At 46.6% G+C, this 17007-nt stretch overlaps 1 protein-coding gene across 1 annotated transcript; it reads right to left on the bottom strand.

Annotated features, from left to right (window-relative positions):
• Nucleotides 1–1457: 1457 nt before the first annotated feature.
• Nucleotides 1458–3522, bottom strand: FRAT2 (FRAT regulator of WNT signaling pathway 2). Its single transcript, XM_082608597.1, has one exon. The coding sequence runs from the start codon at nt 3363–3365 to the stop codon at nt 2673–2675; it is 693 nt and encodes a 230-aa protein (XP_082464723.1). The 5' UTR covers nt 3366–3522; the 3' UTR covers nt 1458–2672.
• Nucleotides 3523–17007: the final 13485 nt, after the last annotated feature.

The raw sequence follows: 17007 nt of genomic DNA on the forward strand, positions 1-17007 counted from the left end.
AGACAGACCATTTGGAAGGTGTGTGGAGGTGGCCTTCTGGAAGTTCAGGAAAAGGGACTTATATGATACAGAAGCAAAAGAGGTGGCAGTGACTTGTGCTCACAGTGGAAAGGAAGGGGTGGCTGAAGTGTTAGGGCACGTGGGGCACGTTGAAGAGACAGATGGGGGCCACTGAAGGAAGAGGGGCCAGTGGTGGCAGCAAGAATCAGCAGTTGTCATTTTTTAAGCCCTTAAGTGTCCCAGACACCTCAGGTCCTCGTTTTACCCTCCCAACCAACCTATTAAGTATTACTGTTTTATACATGAGAGGAGGAAAACGCACAGAGCTGTGACTTGCCTACTATGACACAGCTGCTGAGCAGCGGGGCTGAGTCAAACTGAGTCACTGAGCATTAGCCTTCCCCTGCAGCCCGTGTGAGAAGGTGCTGGGCAGGACAGGTGCCCCTGGGGCTGGTTAGCAGAGCTGGGCTGTACCAAGAAAGGCTTCCTTGTGGGAAAGGGCCCCAAGCCTGGGGAAGATAAGGCTGAGGGCAGAACCAGGAGGGTCACTTAATTAACTGAACCCCCATCTGCTCAAAACACCCCATTTTACAACTACCAAATATACTGCTATAAAACCCTATTGTCCTTTCCCTAGGCCACAGCTCAAGACTGGGTCAGTCTCAAAGGAGAAAATAGGCAGGCTCTGTCTATACCCTCACCATTCTTCAAACACAAAAAAATCAGAAAATTCACCTCCCTCCACCCTCCTCCAGATACAGCAAATCGCTTGGCCTCTGCCCTCCAGGCTAGAAAGTTTCTGGACTATGTTCTTATTCCACAAAGGGCGTGAAAGCCCACCTAGCATGTTTTTAAAAACCTGGACTGAATTTTCTGATCTTGTGGAACATCGACCCAGAAGCACTCATCGACTGCAGCTCCACCGGTCTCCATCTCACACCTCGACCCCTAAGTCCCCTCTCCATCACGACTTTATTATGAAAGGTGTCCCCTCTGTGCTTTTCTTTCCCCCACCTTCCACCAAAAAGCCAAAGCATGCTCCAAAACAAAAACCAAATTTATTCAGCAGACACTTTTAATTAAGAAATCCTATAAATCAGGACCACCACAATTTCAGACACTCCGGTGCGAAGTGTACGTCAATAGCTACATCTGGAGGATGAACAAGCCATTGAATCTTTTTAAAAAATTAGTTTAGCTCCTTTAAAGTTTGGGGGTGGCACCTTACTTAAAGCACCGTCAAGTTTCATACGGGTAAAGCCTGCGGTTTCTCCTCTTGGAGAGTCCCATTTAAAAAACGGTTTCGGTCACTCACAAAGAGCTGGTGGCAGAAGGAAACTGAGGGGTGAAGACCCACGAAAGCTCAGGCCTATGGCTCCACAGAGGGCCAGAACAGAGCAGAAAAACAGCCGGGGTCTCATCCATGCAGTGAAGACATCAGAAAGGGTGGAATAAGAAAGGCCAGCTGGGGGCCTCCCTGGTGGCGCAGTGGTTGAGAGTCCGCCTGCCGATGCAGGGGATGCGGGTTCGTGCCCCGGTCTGGGAGGATCCCATATGCCGCGGAGCGGCTGGGCCCGTGAGCCATGGCCGCTGGGCCTGCGCGTCCGGAGCCTGTGCTCCGCAACGGGAGAGGCCACAACAGTGAGAGGCCCGCATACCGCAAAAAGAAAAAAAAAAAAAAAAAAAAAGAAAGAAAGGCCAGCTGGGAGGACAGGAGAGAGACATAAGACATTGTTTATGCCTGTTTCTGAGAAAGCTCATGGCATGGCCAAGAGTGGCCTCACAGGAGGAGGAGGAGTTCTGGACAGAAGGAGAGCACAGAGAAAAACTAACTCTCCTTGCACAGCCCTCTCCACCTGTGTGTCCTCTGGAGACGCTAGGAGGTGGCGAAGCACAGACAGGGCTCTTCTTGGAGCAAGAGAAAGAAAAGACACAGCGGTCAGTTAGCTCTCCCAGGAAGCCCACAACCTTCCGACCAAGCACACCGTGACCTTGAAACACAGGTGGCAAGGTCAAGTCATTTAAAAGTCCACATCCACCTCGACCCACCTTCAAAATTCTCCACCTCCCTACCCCCGACAACTGGAGCTCACATCTCCCACCTCGACCAGTCACCGATGAGGTGCGAGAAAGGGGGCGGGCGATGCCAACCCACCCACCACCAAGCTTTTACATTCTTCTTCCCTCCGGAATTTCTTTGCACAGCAATTGTAGCACCATTTTCACTAAGTTCCTCCACCGGAAAATAAAATGTATTCGTGTCATCAGTTTTCAAGTATTCTTACAAAGCCCTCGCGATTCTCGCCCCTTGGAGCCGTATCTTTAAACAATCCAAGCACACGACACCCCCAAGGGTTAAGTCAGGTACAAGTTGATGCAAATAGCTGCCATAGTTCTCCCAGTTTTATCCCAGGTTCCTGTCCCCGAGGTGGCCGGGGAAATTCTCACGCGACACGGACGCGCCTTGGCCCGTGCATTTCTCCACGCTCAAGTTTTCGCCGACAGCCTCGCCGGGGCGGGTAACTTCTCGGCTTGAGGTCTCCCCACGCGCCTCCTTGCAGCCTAGGCGGTCGCTCCCAGGACGGCAACGGCGGCTTCAGCTCAAGGTTGGGGAAGGGACAGGACGCCGTTGGGTCCCCGCAACGGCTTCTTCCTCCTCCAGGGGCCCTGGGTCAGTGCAAGGCGCCGGAGGGCTGAAGGGCGACAGGGTCCGGTCGGCTGCGGCTGCCCCCGGGTCCGGGGGGTGCCGCGGGGCCCGTGGCTGCCACCGCGGCGACGGCTCGCTGGAGCCTCCGCACGGCCTCCTTGATGAGGTTCCCCGAGAGCACCAGCTGCTGCAGAAGCCTGTGCGGGTCGTCGTCGTTGGCGCGCGCCCCGGCTGGGGGCCATCGTCGCTGTTGCAGGCGGCGGGAGGCGACAGCGCCCCGCAGCCATCCTCGCCGGCACGGCCCGGGCAGCGCGCTGGGGCTTGCAGCGAGCTCGGCCACAAAGTAGGGCGCAGCCCGGCCCCGCACCCGGCCGCGGTCCCCGAGGGCGCAGCGCAGGGCCCCCGGGGGCGCCGGACCCCCAGTCTCGGCCGAGGCGGGCGGCAGAAGCAACGGCAGAGCCGGGGCTCGGGCCTTGTCCGCCCGCACCACGGCCGGGGGTCGCGGGGGCTGCAGTGGCGGCCCCGGGGGCGCGCACGGGGAGGCAGGGCGGTCCTGCGCCGCGTCCAGCTGCAGCGTCTCGCCGATCTGGGCCACCAGTCGGTCCACCTCGCCCGAGCCGCCCAGAGTCACCGACTGTTCCAGCAGGAGGAAGCTGTCCTCCTCCTCCTCCTCCTCTTCCTCGCCGGCTTCCTCTTCCTCCTCCCTCCGGCACGGCATGGCCCCTCGCGCGGGCACCCGGAGCTCTGCGGGAGTCGCCGGCGGCTCGGCTGCCCCCGGGGCTCGGTGGGCCGCGGCGGAGCCGGGCGCGGTGCTGAGGCCGAAGCCGGAGCCGGGGCGGACGCGGAAGCCGGAGCCCGCCAGGCACTCTCGCCGCGCGCCAGCAGCCGCGGGAGCCGAAATCCTACCGGCTCGGGTTGATTTGTAAACAATGGGTGACGTTGCCGCCGGGCCCTACCACCGCTCCGGGGCGGGGGGGACAAGCGAGGAGGTGGCGCAGCGCGGGCCGTCACGGGCAGCGCCGGGCCGCGGCCGGAGCATTCTTGTGTCTGCGTTGGGTGTTTGCTTAGGAGGGGATCCGGGGCATGGGGAGAGCTTCGTACTTCCCCGGCCGGATTAGCAGCACAGGACTACGGAGACTCTGAGGTGGCTACGATTGGATTCTCCCACTCACGGACACACCCACCCACACACCCAACCACTCGTCCTCCGACGCTTTCTCCCTCCCCACGTGTCAGCAAGACTTGGGCGGCCCTGCTCCCCCTCCCGCGCACCCGCAGTCACCGGGGTCCGGGAGTGGTGGGGGAGGGGTGGGCCCTGCGACCAGCTGGCTTGGGAGGGGTGGGGCTGGGGAAATTGGGGGCGGGGAGGGGGACTTCGTAATGGAGGGCGGAATCGCCCTGAGGTGGAGTCTCGGAGCCTGCTCCCTCCGCCTAGTCCTCAAGCGCTACGGCCCAGCGCGAGAGAAAGACGCGCCACCGCCTGGCTAAAGAAGAGCTGACTTTGTTCATTAAAAAAAACAAAAACAAAAAAAAAAACGCGCGGCCAAAAAGAAAGATTTAAATAGAAATATAGGGCGATGAAAAAAAACTCTCTAATCATAGGATTCAAACATGGTTCACATATTAAAAGTTTTTCTTTTCCAGCCTTTTTCTATAAAAGTGTTATACAAACAGCCACTCGTATACGTTATACACTTTTCCACTAGCATTATCCCGTAAACGGTGTTCGTGTTATTGCATGCGCTTTGAGAACATGTAATGATTACGCGAGTTTCCATTAACTGGCTGTACCATAACTTACTAAATAATTCCTTTAACGTTTGCGGTTTACCTAATTTCACCGTTGTAAATAAGTGCGTGACCAACATTTTTGTGTGTAAAATTTTTTCCGTGTTGATTCTTTCCTAAGAACATATTTCCCAGGAATGGAAATTCAAGTCAAAGGATATGGATATTTTAAGGTTTCTGATAAATGTACCAAATTGCTTTCTAACAGTTGGGTAAATTTACTCTCTCATCATTCATGTGTAAGCATACAATATTCGTTGCGCCTTCACTAGTATTAATACTTGAGTATTATAGTTATTTTTCTGATTTTGTAGGTGAAATGGATCTCATTTCAGTATTTATTTCTTTGCCTTTAGTTAAGTAGAGTAGTTTTCTAAATGTTTGTTAACCAACTGTACTTCCTTTTTTTGTGAATAGTTCTCTAATAAGTTTTTCCTATTGATTTTTTCTTTTGTATTTGCATGACGCCTCTACGTGCCAGAAGTTAACTCTTTTCTTTCATATTTTGCTGTGAATATTTCTTCGGTTTTTGTTGGCCCTGTGGAGTTTTTTTTTTTTTTCACTAAAACTTAAACTTTAATATAGTCAAATCTACATAAAGTACCTTCCTTTGAAACTTCTAACACAATGCCAAATTTAGTCTTCTTGCCTCCAGAAAGTTATTAAATATTACGTTCTATTTTCCTGAGATTTTTCTAGTGCCTTGATTTTTTTCAAATCCATCTGGATTCATTTTGGTCACTGGTGCAGGGAGATGATACGATTTTTTTCCCACCACAGAGCTTGTCAGGCAGGGCTGTAGTTCTTCTTCAGGACAGAGGTGTTTGGGCACTGTAAACACAAGCTCAGCCCTGAGCAGCTCCCAGCTGCTGGTTAAGCCGAAGGTTGTAAGGACTGGGTGGGGCTGGGAATATTATGGTCAGTCTGTGTGCGAAGGCAAGAAAAACCTTGAACAGGTTGTACCAAGACCTAAAGAGATTCACATCTCATTCCTGCTGCGTCTGGGTGTGTGGCTCCTGGCAAATAAGTTTACAAGTGAAAACACATGTAAAATGGAAAAAATAATCCCAGCCCTGCCTCCCTCTGAGGATTGCTTTCAGGATCAAATAAGATAATGGGAGCAGGCTTTGTCAGGCATTACACAAATGTAACGTGGGATTAGGTCCAATGGTTTACTCACAGAGGCCTGGCTTAATTCCAGCGATTCCATGAGGGAATCAGCTAATATATTCATGATAAAGTTTCCCCCTTACAGCCCACTAAGTAAAACGTACCCCCAAGGCATTACTTCCTTGAACCTGCCTTGTCCCTGAATTCTGCCTCGGGACCACCCTGACCTGGGATTGATTAAGGCCTTCTTGAAGTCAGCCCAAAGGCTCCCAAATCCCAGGGTGTGACCTCCTACAACTAGTTCTACAGGTTTTGCTGACAGATCCTTTCCCAACAAGCAGCCTTCCTCCTGCATCTCTGTGGAGGGCTCTTCACAGGCTTTACTGATGAGGACTGGAAGCCATTTCCCCCAGAGACAGTGATTTTCATTTTCATTCTGATGGTACTTACTGGAGAATTTCAAGGGGAATGAAAATTAGGGGAGGGCTTATGGATTTCAGCAGAGTTAAATAAATGGTATTTTTTTTTCTCCTCTCTGTAAGATGATGCCTGCCTGTAAGTAGAGAAAAGCAGTTTTATGCTCCATTGACTTTAAACATTAATGGAGCTGGTGTAGCTATTGTCTCTAACCCAGCATCCCTGGAAGTCGTTTTTCTTTTCTTGTCAGGGTAATTCCCATAGTGTTCTTAGTACTATAGGAAATGGAGCTGAGATGGCATTCTTTTAAAAACCTTCCCTTTGTAATGTTGCTTTTGTGTGGAGATTGCTATGTAAATATGCCAGGACTTGGATATTATACTATTCATTATAAAGATGAATTCATTACAGAAGACCAGCTCCATTTTCTGGGGGCACTTCTCTGGAGAGCTCTGAGAGAGGAAAGTGCTGTGCTGGACCAGTGGGAGGCAGAGAAATGCCCTGGATTAGGAATCAAAATACAAGATGCTAGAGAGGCTCAGATGCAATTAAAAGTAATGAGAGGGGGGCTTCCCTGGTGGCGCAGTGGTTGGGAGTCCGCCTGCTGATGCAGGGGACACGAGTTCGTGCCCCGGTCCCAGAAGATCCCACATGCCACGGAGTGGCTGGGCCCTTGAGCCATGGCCACTGAGCCTGAGCGTCCGGAGCCTGTGCTCTGCAACGGGAGAGGCCGCAACAGTGAGAGGCCTGCGTACCGCAAAAAAAAAAAAAAAGTAATGAGAGGGTATCAGAAAGGGAAGCAATGAGAGCTGTGTGCCTGGCACGCTGGCTGCCTGCCTGGAAAGAGATATGGAGGGTATTCAACAACACCCGTGGAAGGACACAGAATTCAAGGATTTTCTGAATTTGTTTGGACTGCATTGAAATTCTTCGCAAGGAGTTTGCTTTCCACCTGGACTTTGTTTTCAGTAACCTGTACTCAGAGACACCAGCGGGGATGAAAAGATGGACTCTAGGCTTGGAATTCCACCTGCATCCAGCCATGTCATCCTTCTGTGCCTCAGATCCTGAATCAGTAAAATAGAGGGTGATCCTTTCTTTACAAAATTGTTATATTACATAAGAATATGTATGGGGGGGCTTCCCTGGTGGCGCAGTGGTTGAGAGTCCACCTGCCGATGCAGGGGACACGGGTTTGTGCCCCGGTCCGGGAAGATCCCACATGCCGCAGAGCGGCTGGGCCTGTGAGCCATGGCCGCTCAGCCTGCGTGTCCGGAGCCTGTGCTCCGCAACGGGAGAGGCCGCAACAGTGAGAGGCCCGTGTACCACAAAAAAAAAAAGAGAATATGTATGGGAAGACTTATCACATGACCTTGGCAGGGGTGATGTTGGAGTGAAGCTCTGAGAAGCAGAAATAGTCTTAGTGATGTGTAAGCCTAAAAAAAGGGGAATTCTATGCTGTGGTCCATGAACAGATGAATAAACAAGCTGGGATATAGCCATGCAATGGAATATTACTCAGCCATAAAAAGAAATGAAGTGCTGATGTGCTACAACATGATGCTCAAAAACATTACGCTAAGTGAGAGAAGCCAGAAACACAAGGTCATGCATGTATTGGGATTCCACTTACAGAAAATATCCAGAATAAATAAACCCATAGAGGCAGAAAGTAGATTGGTGGTTGCTTAGTTCTGGGGAGCGAGAATGGTGGTGGCGGGGGAATGACTGCTAAAGGGTACGAGGTTTCCTTCTGGAGTGTTGAAAATGTTTTGGAGCTTGATAGCGGTGGAGGTTGCACAGTGCTGTGGCTGTACTAAATGTCACTGAATTGTACACTTTAAAATGGCTAATTTTATGCATGTGAATTTCACCTCAGTAAGAAAAATTCTGTGCTGTATCTGGTATTTGATCTAGTTCTTTCTTTTTCTATAATTGTAACGGCAATCTATTTGGGGATGTGAAGTCATTGCATCTTCACCATGCTTCCAATGCAGGTCGCTGCTCTTTTTCGACTTTGAAGTCACATTGAAGATGTCAGATCAGCTGATTCCCTCACTCCTGTTGCATGATTTTCTGGCCAAGGTGAACTGGGTCATTATCTTCCCTCGGTAAGGAAGCAAAGGCTTGTCCAGAGGCAGCCAGGGGACCATGGTGGGCCTGATAAAGATCTTCAGTCATCCTTCCCATCCCAAAGTTTTCTTCTGGTTACCTGCCTCTCTCCTTTGTGCTAAGGGTGTTGGTTGGGAAAGTGGATACAGTACAGTGCCTAAAGGGAAAGGGGTTATTTTTAATAAAATTATGACCTAGGTAATCATGATTAGAATTTGCCTTGGACAAAACTGTAGGTTCAAATCACAGATCAGTGGTCGCCAAAGGTTAAGTTGGTGGAGGGGAGGCTGTGACTACAAAGATGAGCACGAGAATTTTGGGGGGCAATGGGGGGGCAATGGAACTGCTCAGTGTCCTGATTGTGGTAATGGTTACACACATCTACACTGGTGTTAAAACTCACAACTGTACACCCAAACAACAAAACAAACTGTAAACACACACACCATGTATTAATTATGGTGGCAGATGCATGGGTGTATATATTTGTCAAAACTCAATGGACCCTTCAGACTTCCCTCGTGGTCCAGTGGTAAAGAATCTGCCCTGCAATGCAAGGGACGCAGGTTCGATCCCTGGTCAGGGAACTAAGATCCTACATGCCGTGGAGCAACTAAGCCTGCACGCCACAACTACTGAGTCCGTGCGCCTCAACTAGAGAGCCCACATGCTGCAAACTACAGAGCCTACATGCCCTGGAGCCCTCATGCCACAACTAGAGAGAAGCCTGTGCCACTATGAAATATCCCACATGCTGCAACTAAGACCCAACGCAGCCAGAAAAATAAATTAAATAAATAAATATTTTAAAAAACCTAAAAAAACCCTCAGTGGACACTTAAAATGGGTAAATTAATTATATGTGAAATATAACCGCAATAAAGTGGATTTCCAAAAATTTGCCTTGTGGGGGACTTCCCTGGTGGTGCAGTGGTTAGGAATCCGCCTGCCAATTCAGGGGACATGGGTTTGATCCCTGGTCTGGGAAGATCCCACATGTCGCAGAGTAACTAAGTCCATGGGCCACAACTGCTGACCCCATGTGCCACAACTACTGAAGCCCGCGTACCTAGAGCCCGTGCTCCGCAACAAGAGAAGCCACCGCAATGAGAAGCCCGTGCACCACAACGAAGAGTTGCCCCCGCTCACCGCAACTAGAGAAAACGCACGCACAGAAATGAAGACCCAACACAGCCCAAAATAAATAAATATATAAAATTTTTAAAAATTGCCTTGGAACATGAAAGACATATGCTCTATAAATTCTCTATATATCACATCATATGGGAAAGTAGGAAAGATGACAAATGGGCTGCTGGTTGTGTGACAGACCAGGCCTCATGGGGCGAGGGAAGTCCTGGCAGGGTCACCACAGCCTGGAGCTCAGCTTGGGAGGCTGTAACCTCCCCCCCATTAGCTTCACGTAGGCCATTCTGGATTTTCCTCCTGGAGTAGCTTTGCTTCTGGTTTCCTGGGAGAGGGAAAGCACAGATGAGTCCAGCATCTACAGACTCTGACACACAAGTGCACTGAGGCCTTCTCTTTCCTGCTTCAGACTCGTGCAGGCAAACACCAGACCTCCTTGGAGACAGTGCTGGTCTCCTCCGCAGAAAAAGCACATGACTTCATTTGGGAAAACATAAGCCCATTGGGAAATACAAACTTGAGAACATTGTCTAAATTCATTCTTACCCGTCACAGGCCTGTGCCCCTAGGTCTAGTGAGCTGTCCAGGGCCCACAGCCTTCTGGTCCTGACCAACTTTAGAGGGGGCACCACGTTGGGAGTTGGGTGACTTGGGTAGTAGTCTTGGTTCCTCCAGTACCTGGATGCTTGGAACAGCAGTCCCAGCTCTGGACCTCATGGTCCCATTTGCAAAGCAAGCGGTTTGGACTCAACTCCTGGAGGCTGCCCTGGCTCCAGGATGCTGCGTGAGCAGCTCGGCTGTGATATCCAGGCCCATAATCTCTAACCCTTCCCCGTACTACTCCTGCAAAATTAGGATGGTCAGCAGCTAGCGCCGAAAAAACTGACAAGGGCATTGGGAGACTTTGTGCTTTTTACTCTGTTTCCAATTCTGTAAAATGGACATAATAAAACCATCTAATTTAGGAGCTGTTCTAAGCAGAGAAGGAGGAGCCAGCTGCACCTGGTGCTCAGCTTGACAGCCCCAGGTAAACCACGGCCCCTCCCTCTTAATCCAGGCCCTGTGAATGCACACTTTTAGAAACCTATTAGCCTTGATTTGGGGTTCATTCTTTTCTCTCTACTACTATGTGGTTTTAATATTTTCTTTTCTAGCAGTCTTGGCTTTTATTTGGCTTTTATTATATAAATCTGTGGATACAGATGGACTATACATTTAAGTAAAATAAAATTGCTGTCTCCCCCAAAGAACAAACAAACCTTCAAGGTTAAATTAGATAAGAATTTAGGTAATAATTCCTAACATTTATCTGTAGTTATTATTGTGCCATGTACTGAGCTTAATGCCTTATACATACATTTTATTTTATCCTCAAAACAAATGTGTGAGTTAGATATGATCATCTCTATAATATAATATAGAGATCTATAATATAGAGAGGATATCCTCTCTAGGGAAACTGAGGCACAGAGAAGTAAAGTAACCAGCCCAAGGTTACACAGCTAGCAAGTGGGGGACTGGCCTTTGGGTGACCCACCATCCCAATTTGCCTGGGACCCTCCTGGTTTTAGCCCTGAAAGTCTGCTGTCCTGGGAAATTGCCCTAACCTCAGGCCAACCAGGATAGCTGGTCGCCGTAACTCAGTGGTCCTCAACACTGTGGGCAACGTGGCTCTTCAAGGGACGTTCTGCAATGGTAGTTATTACTATTTGTATTACTATTACTACCACATATATTTTTTTAACTTCTCATCCTCCCTCTTCTTACCAGCATGATATCCCTACAAAAGTATTATCAGCTCTACCAAACCACTTCCCATGCTTGCAGGAGGAGGAAGGGTGTTGATTGGGAGTACCCAAAGTGAAAGGCACCTACTTTTACTTCTTTAAAACTCTTTTTTCCCTTACTTTTGGAGCAATTCTTTATTCTTTCTTTATTTATTTATATTTTTTGGCCGCACCGCGCAGCATGTGGGATCTTAGTTCCCCGACCAGGGATCAAACCCACGCCCCTACATGGGAAGTGCAGAGTCTTAACCACTGGACTGCCAGGGAAGTCCCTACTTTAAAAAATTTTTTAAACCAGAACCCACTTTTCTGGCTCAGCCAGTGTTTAATGAGAGCTCCGAGCCTGCCCCATCCTGTGCAGCCTTCAGCCGGGAGAAGAAGGCTGGCTGCGGAGCAAGAGCAAAGGCAGCTGAATACATCAGTGAGTAACCCCCCTGAGCTGCTGCTGCTGTGTTTTGTGCTTTCTTCCAAACCTGGATCCTCAAAGGGGACTTTCCTATTCCCTTTTCTGAAAAATGAGAGTACATTGTAAATAAAATCGTTTCAAAGCATGGTTGCTTAGTGGTTTCTACACAAAGGGAAAATCCTCTAAAAGGTAAACAGCCCAACCAAATGTAAGGTAGGAACTTTGGGTGCCAAGGGTCCTTAATTAGTGGCCCCTGTCCTATAGAAGTGGCTCTAAGCCTCAAAAAGTTAAACAGAAATACCATATGATCCAGCAATTCCACTTCCAATTCTTTCAACCCAAGTTGAAAGAATTGAAAGCACCACATTCATAGCAGCATTATTCTCAATAGCCAAAGATAGAAACAACCCAAATGTCCATCTTGATTTATGAATGGATAAACAGGTGTGATATAGTCATACAATGGATTATCATTCCTCCATAAAAAGGAAGGGAATTCTGACACATATGACCACATGGATGAACCCTGAGGACAGTATGCTAAGTGAAATAAACCAGTCACAAAAGAAAAAATATTGCATGATTCCACTTATACGAAGTACCTGAAGTAGTCAAACTCATAGGGACAAAACGTAAGACGAAAAGGGGCTGGGGAGCAGAGGAATGGGAGTTGTTTAATGGGTGTAGAATTTCAGTTTGGGATGATGAAAACGTTCTGGAGATGGATGGTGGTGATGGTTGCACAACAATGTGAATGTACTTAATGCTACTGAACTGTACACTTAAAATGGCTAAAATGGTAAATTTTGTGCTATGTATAATTTATCACAATGAAAGGAGAAGTGCCTGTTGCCTGGAAAAAGGGGGAAAAAAAGACAGACAATAACAAGTGTTGGCAAAGATGTGGAGAAACTGGAGCCCTTATACATTGCTGATGGGAATGGGAAATACTGCAACAGTTTGGCAGTTCCTCAAAAAGTTAAACATGGCTTTAGCATATGACCCAGCAATTCCACTCCTGGGCATATATCCGAGAGAACTGAAAGCACATGTCCATACAAACACTTGCACAGAAATATTCATAGCAACATAATTCATAGCAGCCAAAAAAATAGAAACAACCCAAATGTCCATCAACTGATGAATGAATAAACAAAATATGGTATATCCATACATGGAATGTTATTTAGCCTTAAAAAGGAATGAAGTACTGATACATGCTACAACGTGGATAAAACTTGAGAGCATTATGCTCAGTGGAAGAAGCCAGACACAAAAAGCCACGTGTTATATAATGCCATTTATATAAAATGTCCAGAATAGGCAAATCCATAGAGACAGAAAGTAGATTTCCAGGGGATGGAGGAAGGGAAGCAGGGCATGAGGAATGACTGCTTAATGGGTATAGGTTTCCTTTTTGGAGTGGTGGAAATGTTTTGGAATTAGTGGTGACAGTTGTAAAACACTGAATTGTGTGCTTTAAAAAGGTGACTTTGGGGAATTCCCTGGCAGTCCAGTGGATAGGACACCGTGCCTTCAGTGCTTTCAGTGCTGAGGGCCCGGGTTCAATTCCTGGTCTGGGAACTAAGATCCCACAAGCTGCAGGGTGAAGAAAGAAAGAAAAGAAAAGAAAAGAGAAGAGAAGAGAAGAAAAGAAAAGAAGAAAGGAAGGAAGGAAGGAAGAAAGAAAGAAAAAGAAAGAAAGAAAGAGGGACTTCCCTGGTGGCGCAGTGGCTAGGACTCTGTGCTCCCAATGCAGGGGGTCTGGGTTCAATCCCTGGCCAGAGAACTAGATTCCACATGCATGTCGCAACTAACAGTTCTCATGCCACAACAAAGGAGCCCACATGCAGCAACTAAGACCCAGCACAACCAAATAAATAAATAAATATTAAAAAGAAAGAAAGAAAGGAAACAGTCTGGTACTTTCTTAAGAGGTTAAACATAAACTTAGCATATGACCCAGGAATTCCAATCCTAAGACTCTATCAAGAGACATGGAAACAAGTCCATAAAAAGGCTTGGGTGTGAATGTTCCTAGCAGCGTTAGTCATAATAACCCAAAGGTGGAAACAATCCAAATGTCTACCAACTGGTGAATGGATAAACACAATGTGTGTATACCCATACACTGGAACACTATTCAGCAATAAAAAGAAATGAACTACTGAATCATGCTAAAACATGGAGGAACCTCAAAAACACTATGTTAAGTCAAAGAAGAACTATGTTAAGCCAGATGCAAAGCACTACATATTACTTGATTCCATTTATGTGAAATATCCAGAAGAGGCAAACTTACAGAGACAGAGAGCAGACCAGCCTGGGGTTGTGGATGGGAGCAGAGTAGCAACAAAGGGGCCCAAGGGAAATGGTGGGGGTGACGGCAATGTTCTAAGACTGGAGGCTGGTGATAAGTTATACTAAAAATCATAGAACGGTGCATTTACAGTGGGTGAAGGTTATGGTATCTAAATTCTATATCAGCAAAGCAGTTAAACGTTGCTTTAAGGAAATTTATGGTCAATAAAGGAAAACTCTAGAGCTGTGGTCCCCAGCCACACAGGGCTATTCAGCACTTGAAATGTAGCTAGTCTGATCTGAGATGTGCTGTTTAGTGTAAAATACACACTGGATTTCATAGACTTAGCGTCAATAACAGAATGTAAGCTATTCATTAATAATTGTTTACATTATTACATGTTAAATGATAATATTTGGATATATTAGGTTAAATATATTACTAAAATTAATTTCACCTTTGTTTCTTTTTAAACGTGGCTACTAGAATATTTTCATAGGTGACTTGCATTATATTTCTATTGGTCAGTGCTGCTCTAGAAGCAGGTCTAGCTTCAGATGAACCTTGATCTAGCAGCTTAACAATGTCTCTAAAGGCCTGATTTCTTTCCAGTTGGCTCTTCCATGGTGTTGGTTTCATCCTGTAACTAGCTACTCTCAGTGTTGCAGCCAGCAACTCTTAGAGGGACATGCTTCTTCGCCCAAGAGTAGAGACTCTGTGTATCAGAATCTTTCCCAGAAGGTCTGGGATTCATGCATTGGACTGGCTTAGTTCACATGCTCACCCCTGGGTCAATCTTGTGGACAGGAGGAGAGACTCCGTGGATAGTTCACATGCCCTACTCCTACAGCTGGTGATAGAGTCGACTTCTCCAGTATCACATTTTTACCAGAACTGAAATCAAGAATGTAGGGAAGGGAAAAGAATGGAATGAATGCTGGGGAAGCAACCAAGAAATCTCCACAATGAGAAAGAGACATAAAAAACAACAACACAGTGTGATGAGTGAAGTCATAGAGGTATAAACAGATTGCCTGTGGTCTGTTCTTGCTATCGTTTCTGCTTTTTCTTACTCATACCTTGTCTCCTAGTATGCGAGGTTATCATTGATTGAATACTGGACATTGTATTTGAAAAATTATTTATACAAATAATTTGGGAGCTAGGATGATGTCATCCTCCACATAGGATTTTTGTTTGTTTCTATCAGATTCCTGGGGACCCTAGGAGTCTGGAAACACCTTATTCCAAATCCTAGCCTCAAGATTCCCTGGGCCACCCAGACAACTTGATGGTAATTTGCAAGTGTATGTGACATAACTCAGATTTTTCCTTAGTCCCAGTTTGTAGTCCGTTAGGGTCCCAGCTTAAGGTGTGTGTATAATTTATTTGGGTCTCCACTCTTGGTGATTCCTAAACTCAAACTTTTATCCCCTTAACCTCATGAGGCCCCTAAAAGTGCATTTCAGCCTCACAACAGACTCTTTGTAATTTGCACCACCACCCATCCACCGAAACAAAAGTTTCCCTTTTGCTGGGCTCTCTGAGTCCTATCTACTCCTGAGGCTTGGTCAGGTAATTCCTCACTATACTGTTAGCTTTTTGTTGCTTTTAAAAGTTTTGTCTTTTTACACCGAAGTGGGAAAGTGGTGGTGTGATGAATTGGGAGATTGGGACTGACATATATACACTAATATGTATAAAATGGATAACTAATAAGAACCTGCTGTATAAAAAAATAAATAAAATTCAAAAATTCAAAAAAAAAGTTTTGTCTTTTTAAATGTTTCATCCTACTTCCTTTATTTTTAGCAATAAAGTACTTTTTAAAAAATAAACTTATTTATTTATTTAGGTCTTCGTTGTTGTGCATGGGCTTTCTTTAGTTGCAGCGGGGGGGGGGCTACTCTTCGCTGCGGTGTGCGGGCTTCTCATTGCAGTGGCTTCTCTTGTGGAGCACCGGCTTTAGGAGCGCAGGTTCAGTAGTTGTGGCTCACAGGCACTAGAGTGCAGGCTCAGTGGCTGTGGCACACGGGCTTAGCTGCTCCTCGGCATGTGGGGTCTTCCCTGCCCAGGGCTCGAACCCACGTCCCCTGCATTGGCAAGCGGATTCTTAACCACTGAGCCACCAGGGAAGCCCCAATAAAGTACTTTTAAATTAAGGTATATACGTTGTTTTTTTAAGACATAATGATATTGCACACTTAGACTACAACATAGCATAAACATAACTTTTATGCACTGGGAAACCAGAAATTTCATGTTACTCCCCCCCCAACTCCCCTTTTCCTCTGACCCCACCGCATGGCTTGTGGGATCTCAGCTACCCCGACCAGGGATTGAACCCTGGCCCTTGGCAGTGAAAGCGTGGAGTCCTAACCGCTGGACAGCCAGGGAATTCCCCTGTGTTACTCCCTTTATTGCAATAGTATTTGCTTTATTGTGGTGGTCTGGAACCAAACCTGAAATATCTCCAAGGTATGCCTATAATGTTCTTGACAGAGTTTGAAATCAGGGTCATACTAGTCTCATAAAATGGGTTGGAACGTTCCCTTTTATCTACCGTACGAAGGAATTTGTGCAAGATTGATGTAGTTTTATTTTTAAATATTTGCTGGTGAAGCCATCTGGACCAGGAGTTTTCTTTGTGGAGTTCCAACTTTTTAAATAGTTATAAAGCTATTCAGAAATTTTTTTGCAATTCAAAATTTTTATAGATTATACTCCATTTAAAGTTATTATAAAACATTGACCATATTCCCTGTGCTGTACAATATGTCCTTGTAGCTCATTTATCTTATACACAGCACCCTACTTTTTTTAGTTGAACGTCAGAGGATTTTGGACTGAATTGCTACAGACCTCCTCACCAATGACCTTCATATTACTAAATCCAATAATCCTCACCTTACTTGAACTTTCAGCAGATTTGATGCAGCTAATAACCTCTTTTTCCTTGAAATGTTATCTTCACTTAGGATACCATGTTCTCCTGTTTTGTGTTTTATTTTGTTTTGTTTGTTTTTTTCTACTTCACTGGCCGTTCTTATCTGCCCTTAATGTTGGAGTGTTCCAAGCTTAGCCTTAGATGTGTTTTCTCTATCTATACTCACCCACTTGTTGATATCCCAGTTTATTTACTTGAAACAGACAGACAGACACATGTTCCCAAATGAATACACCTACCCTGGGAGCTCTCATCTGAGTTCCAGATTCATTATCTAGTTGCTCTAGCAGCTCCATCTCCATTTGGACATCTAATAGCCATCTCAAACTCAATTATGTCTAAAAC

The sequence above is a fragment of the Mesoplodon mirus genome (genome assembly GCF_964341445.2).
Source record: "Mesoplodon mirus genome assembly, chromosome: 2".
Classification (NCBI taxonomy): domain Eukaryota; kingdom Metazoa; phylum Chordata; class Mammalia; order Artiodactyla; family Ziphiidae; genus Mesoplodon; species Mesoplodon mirus.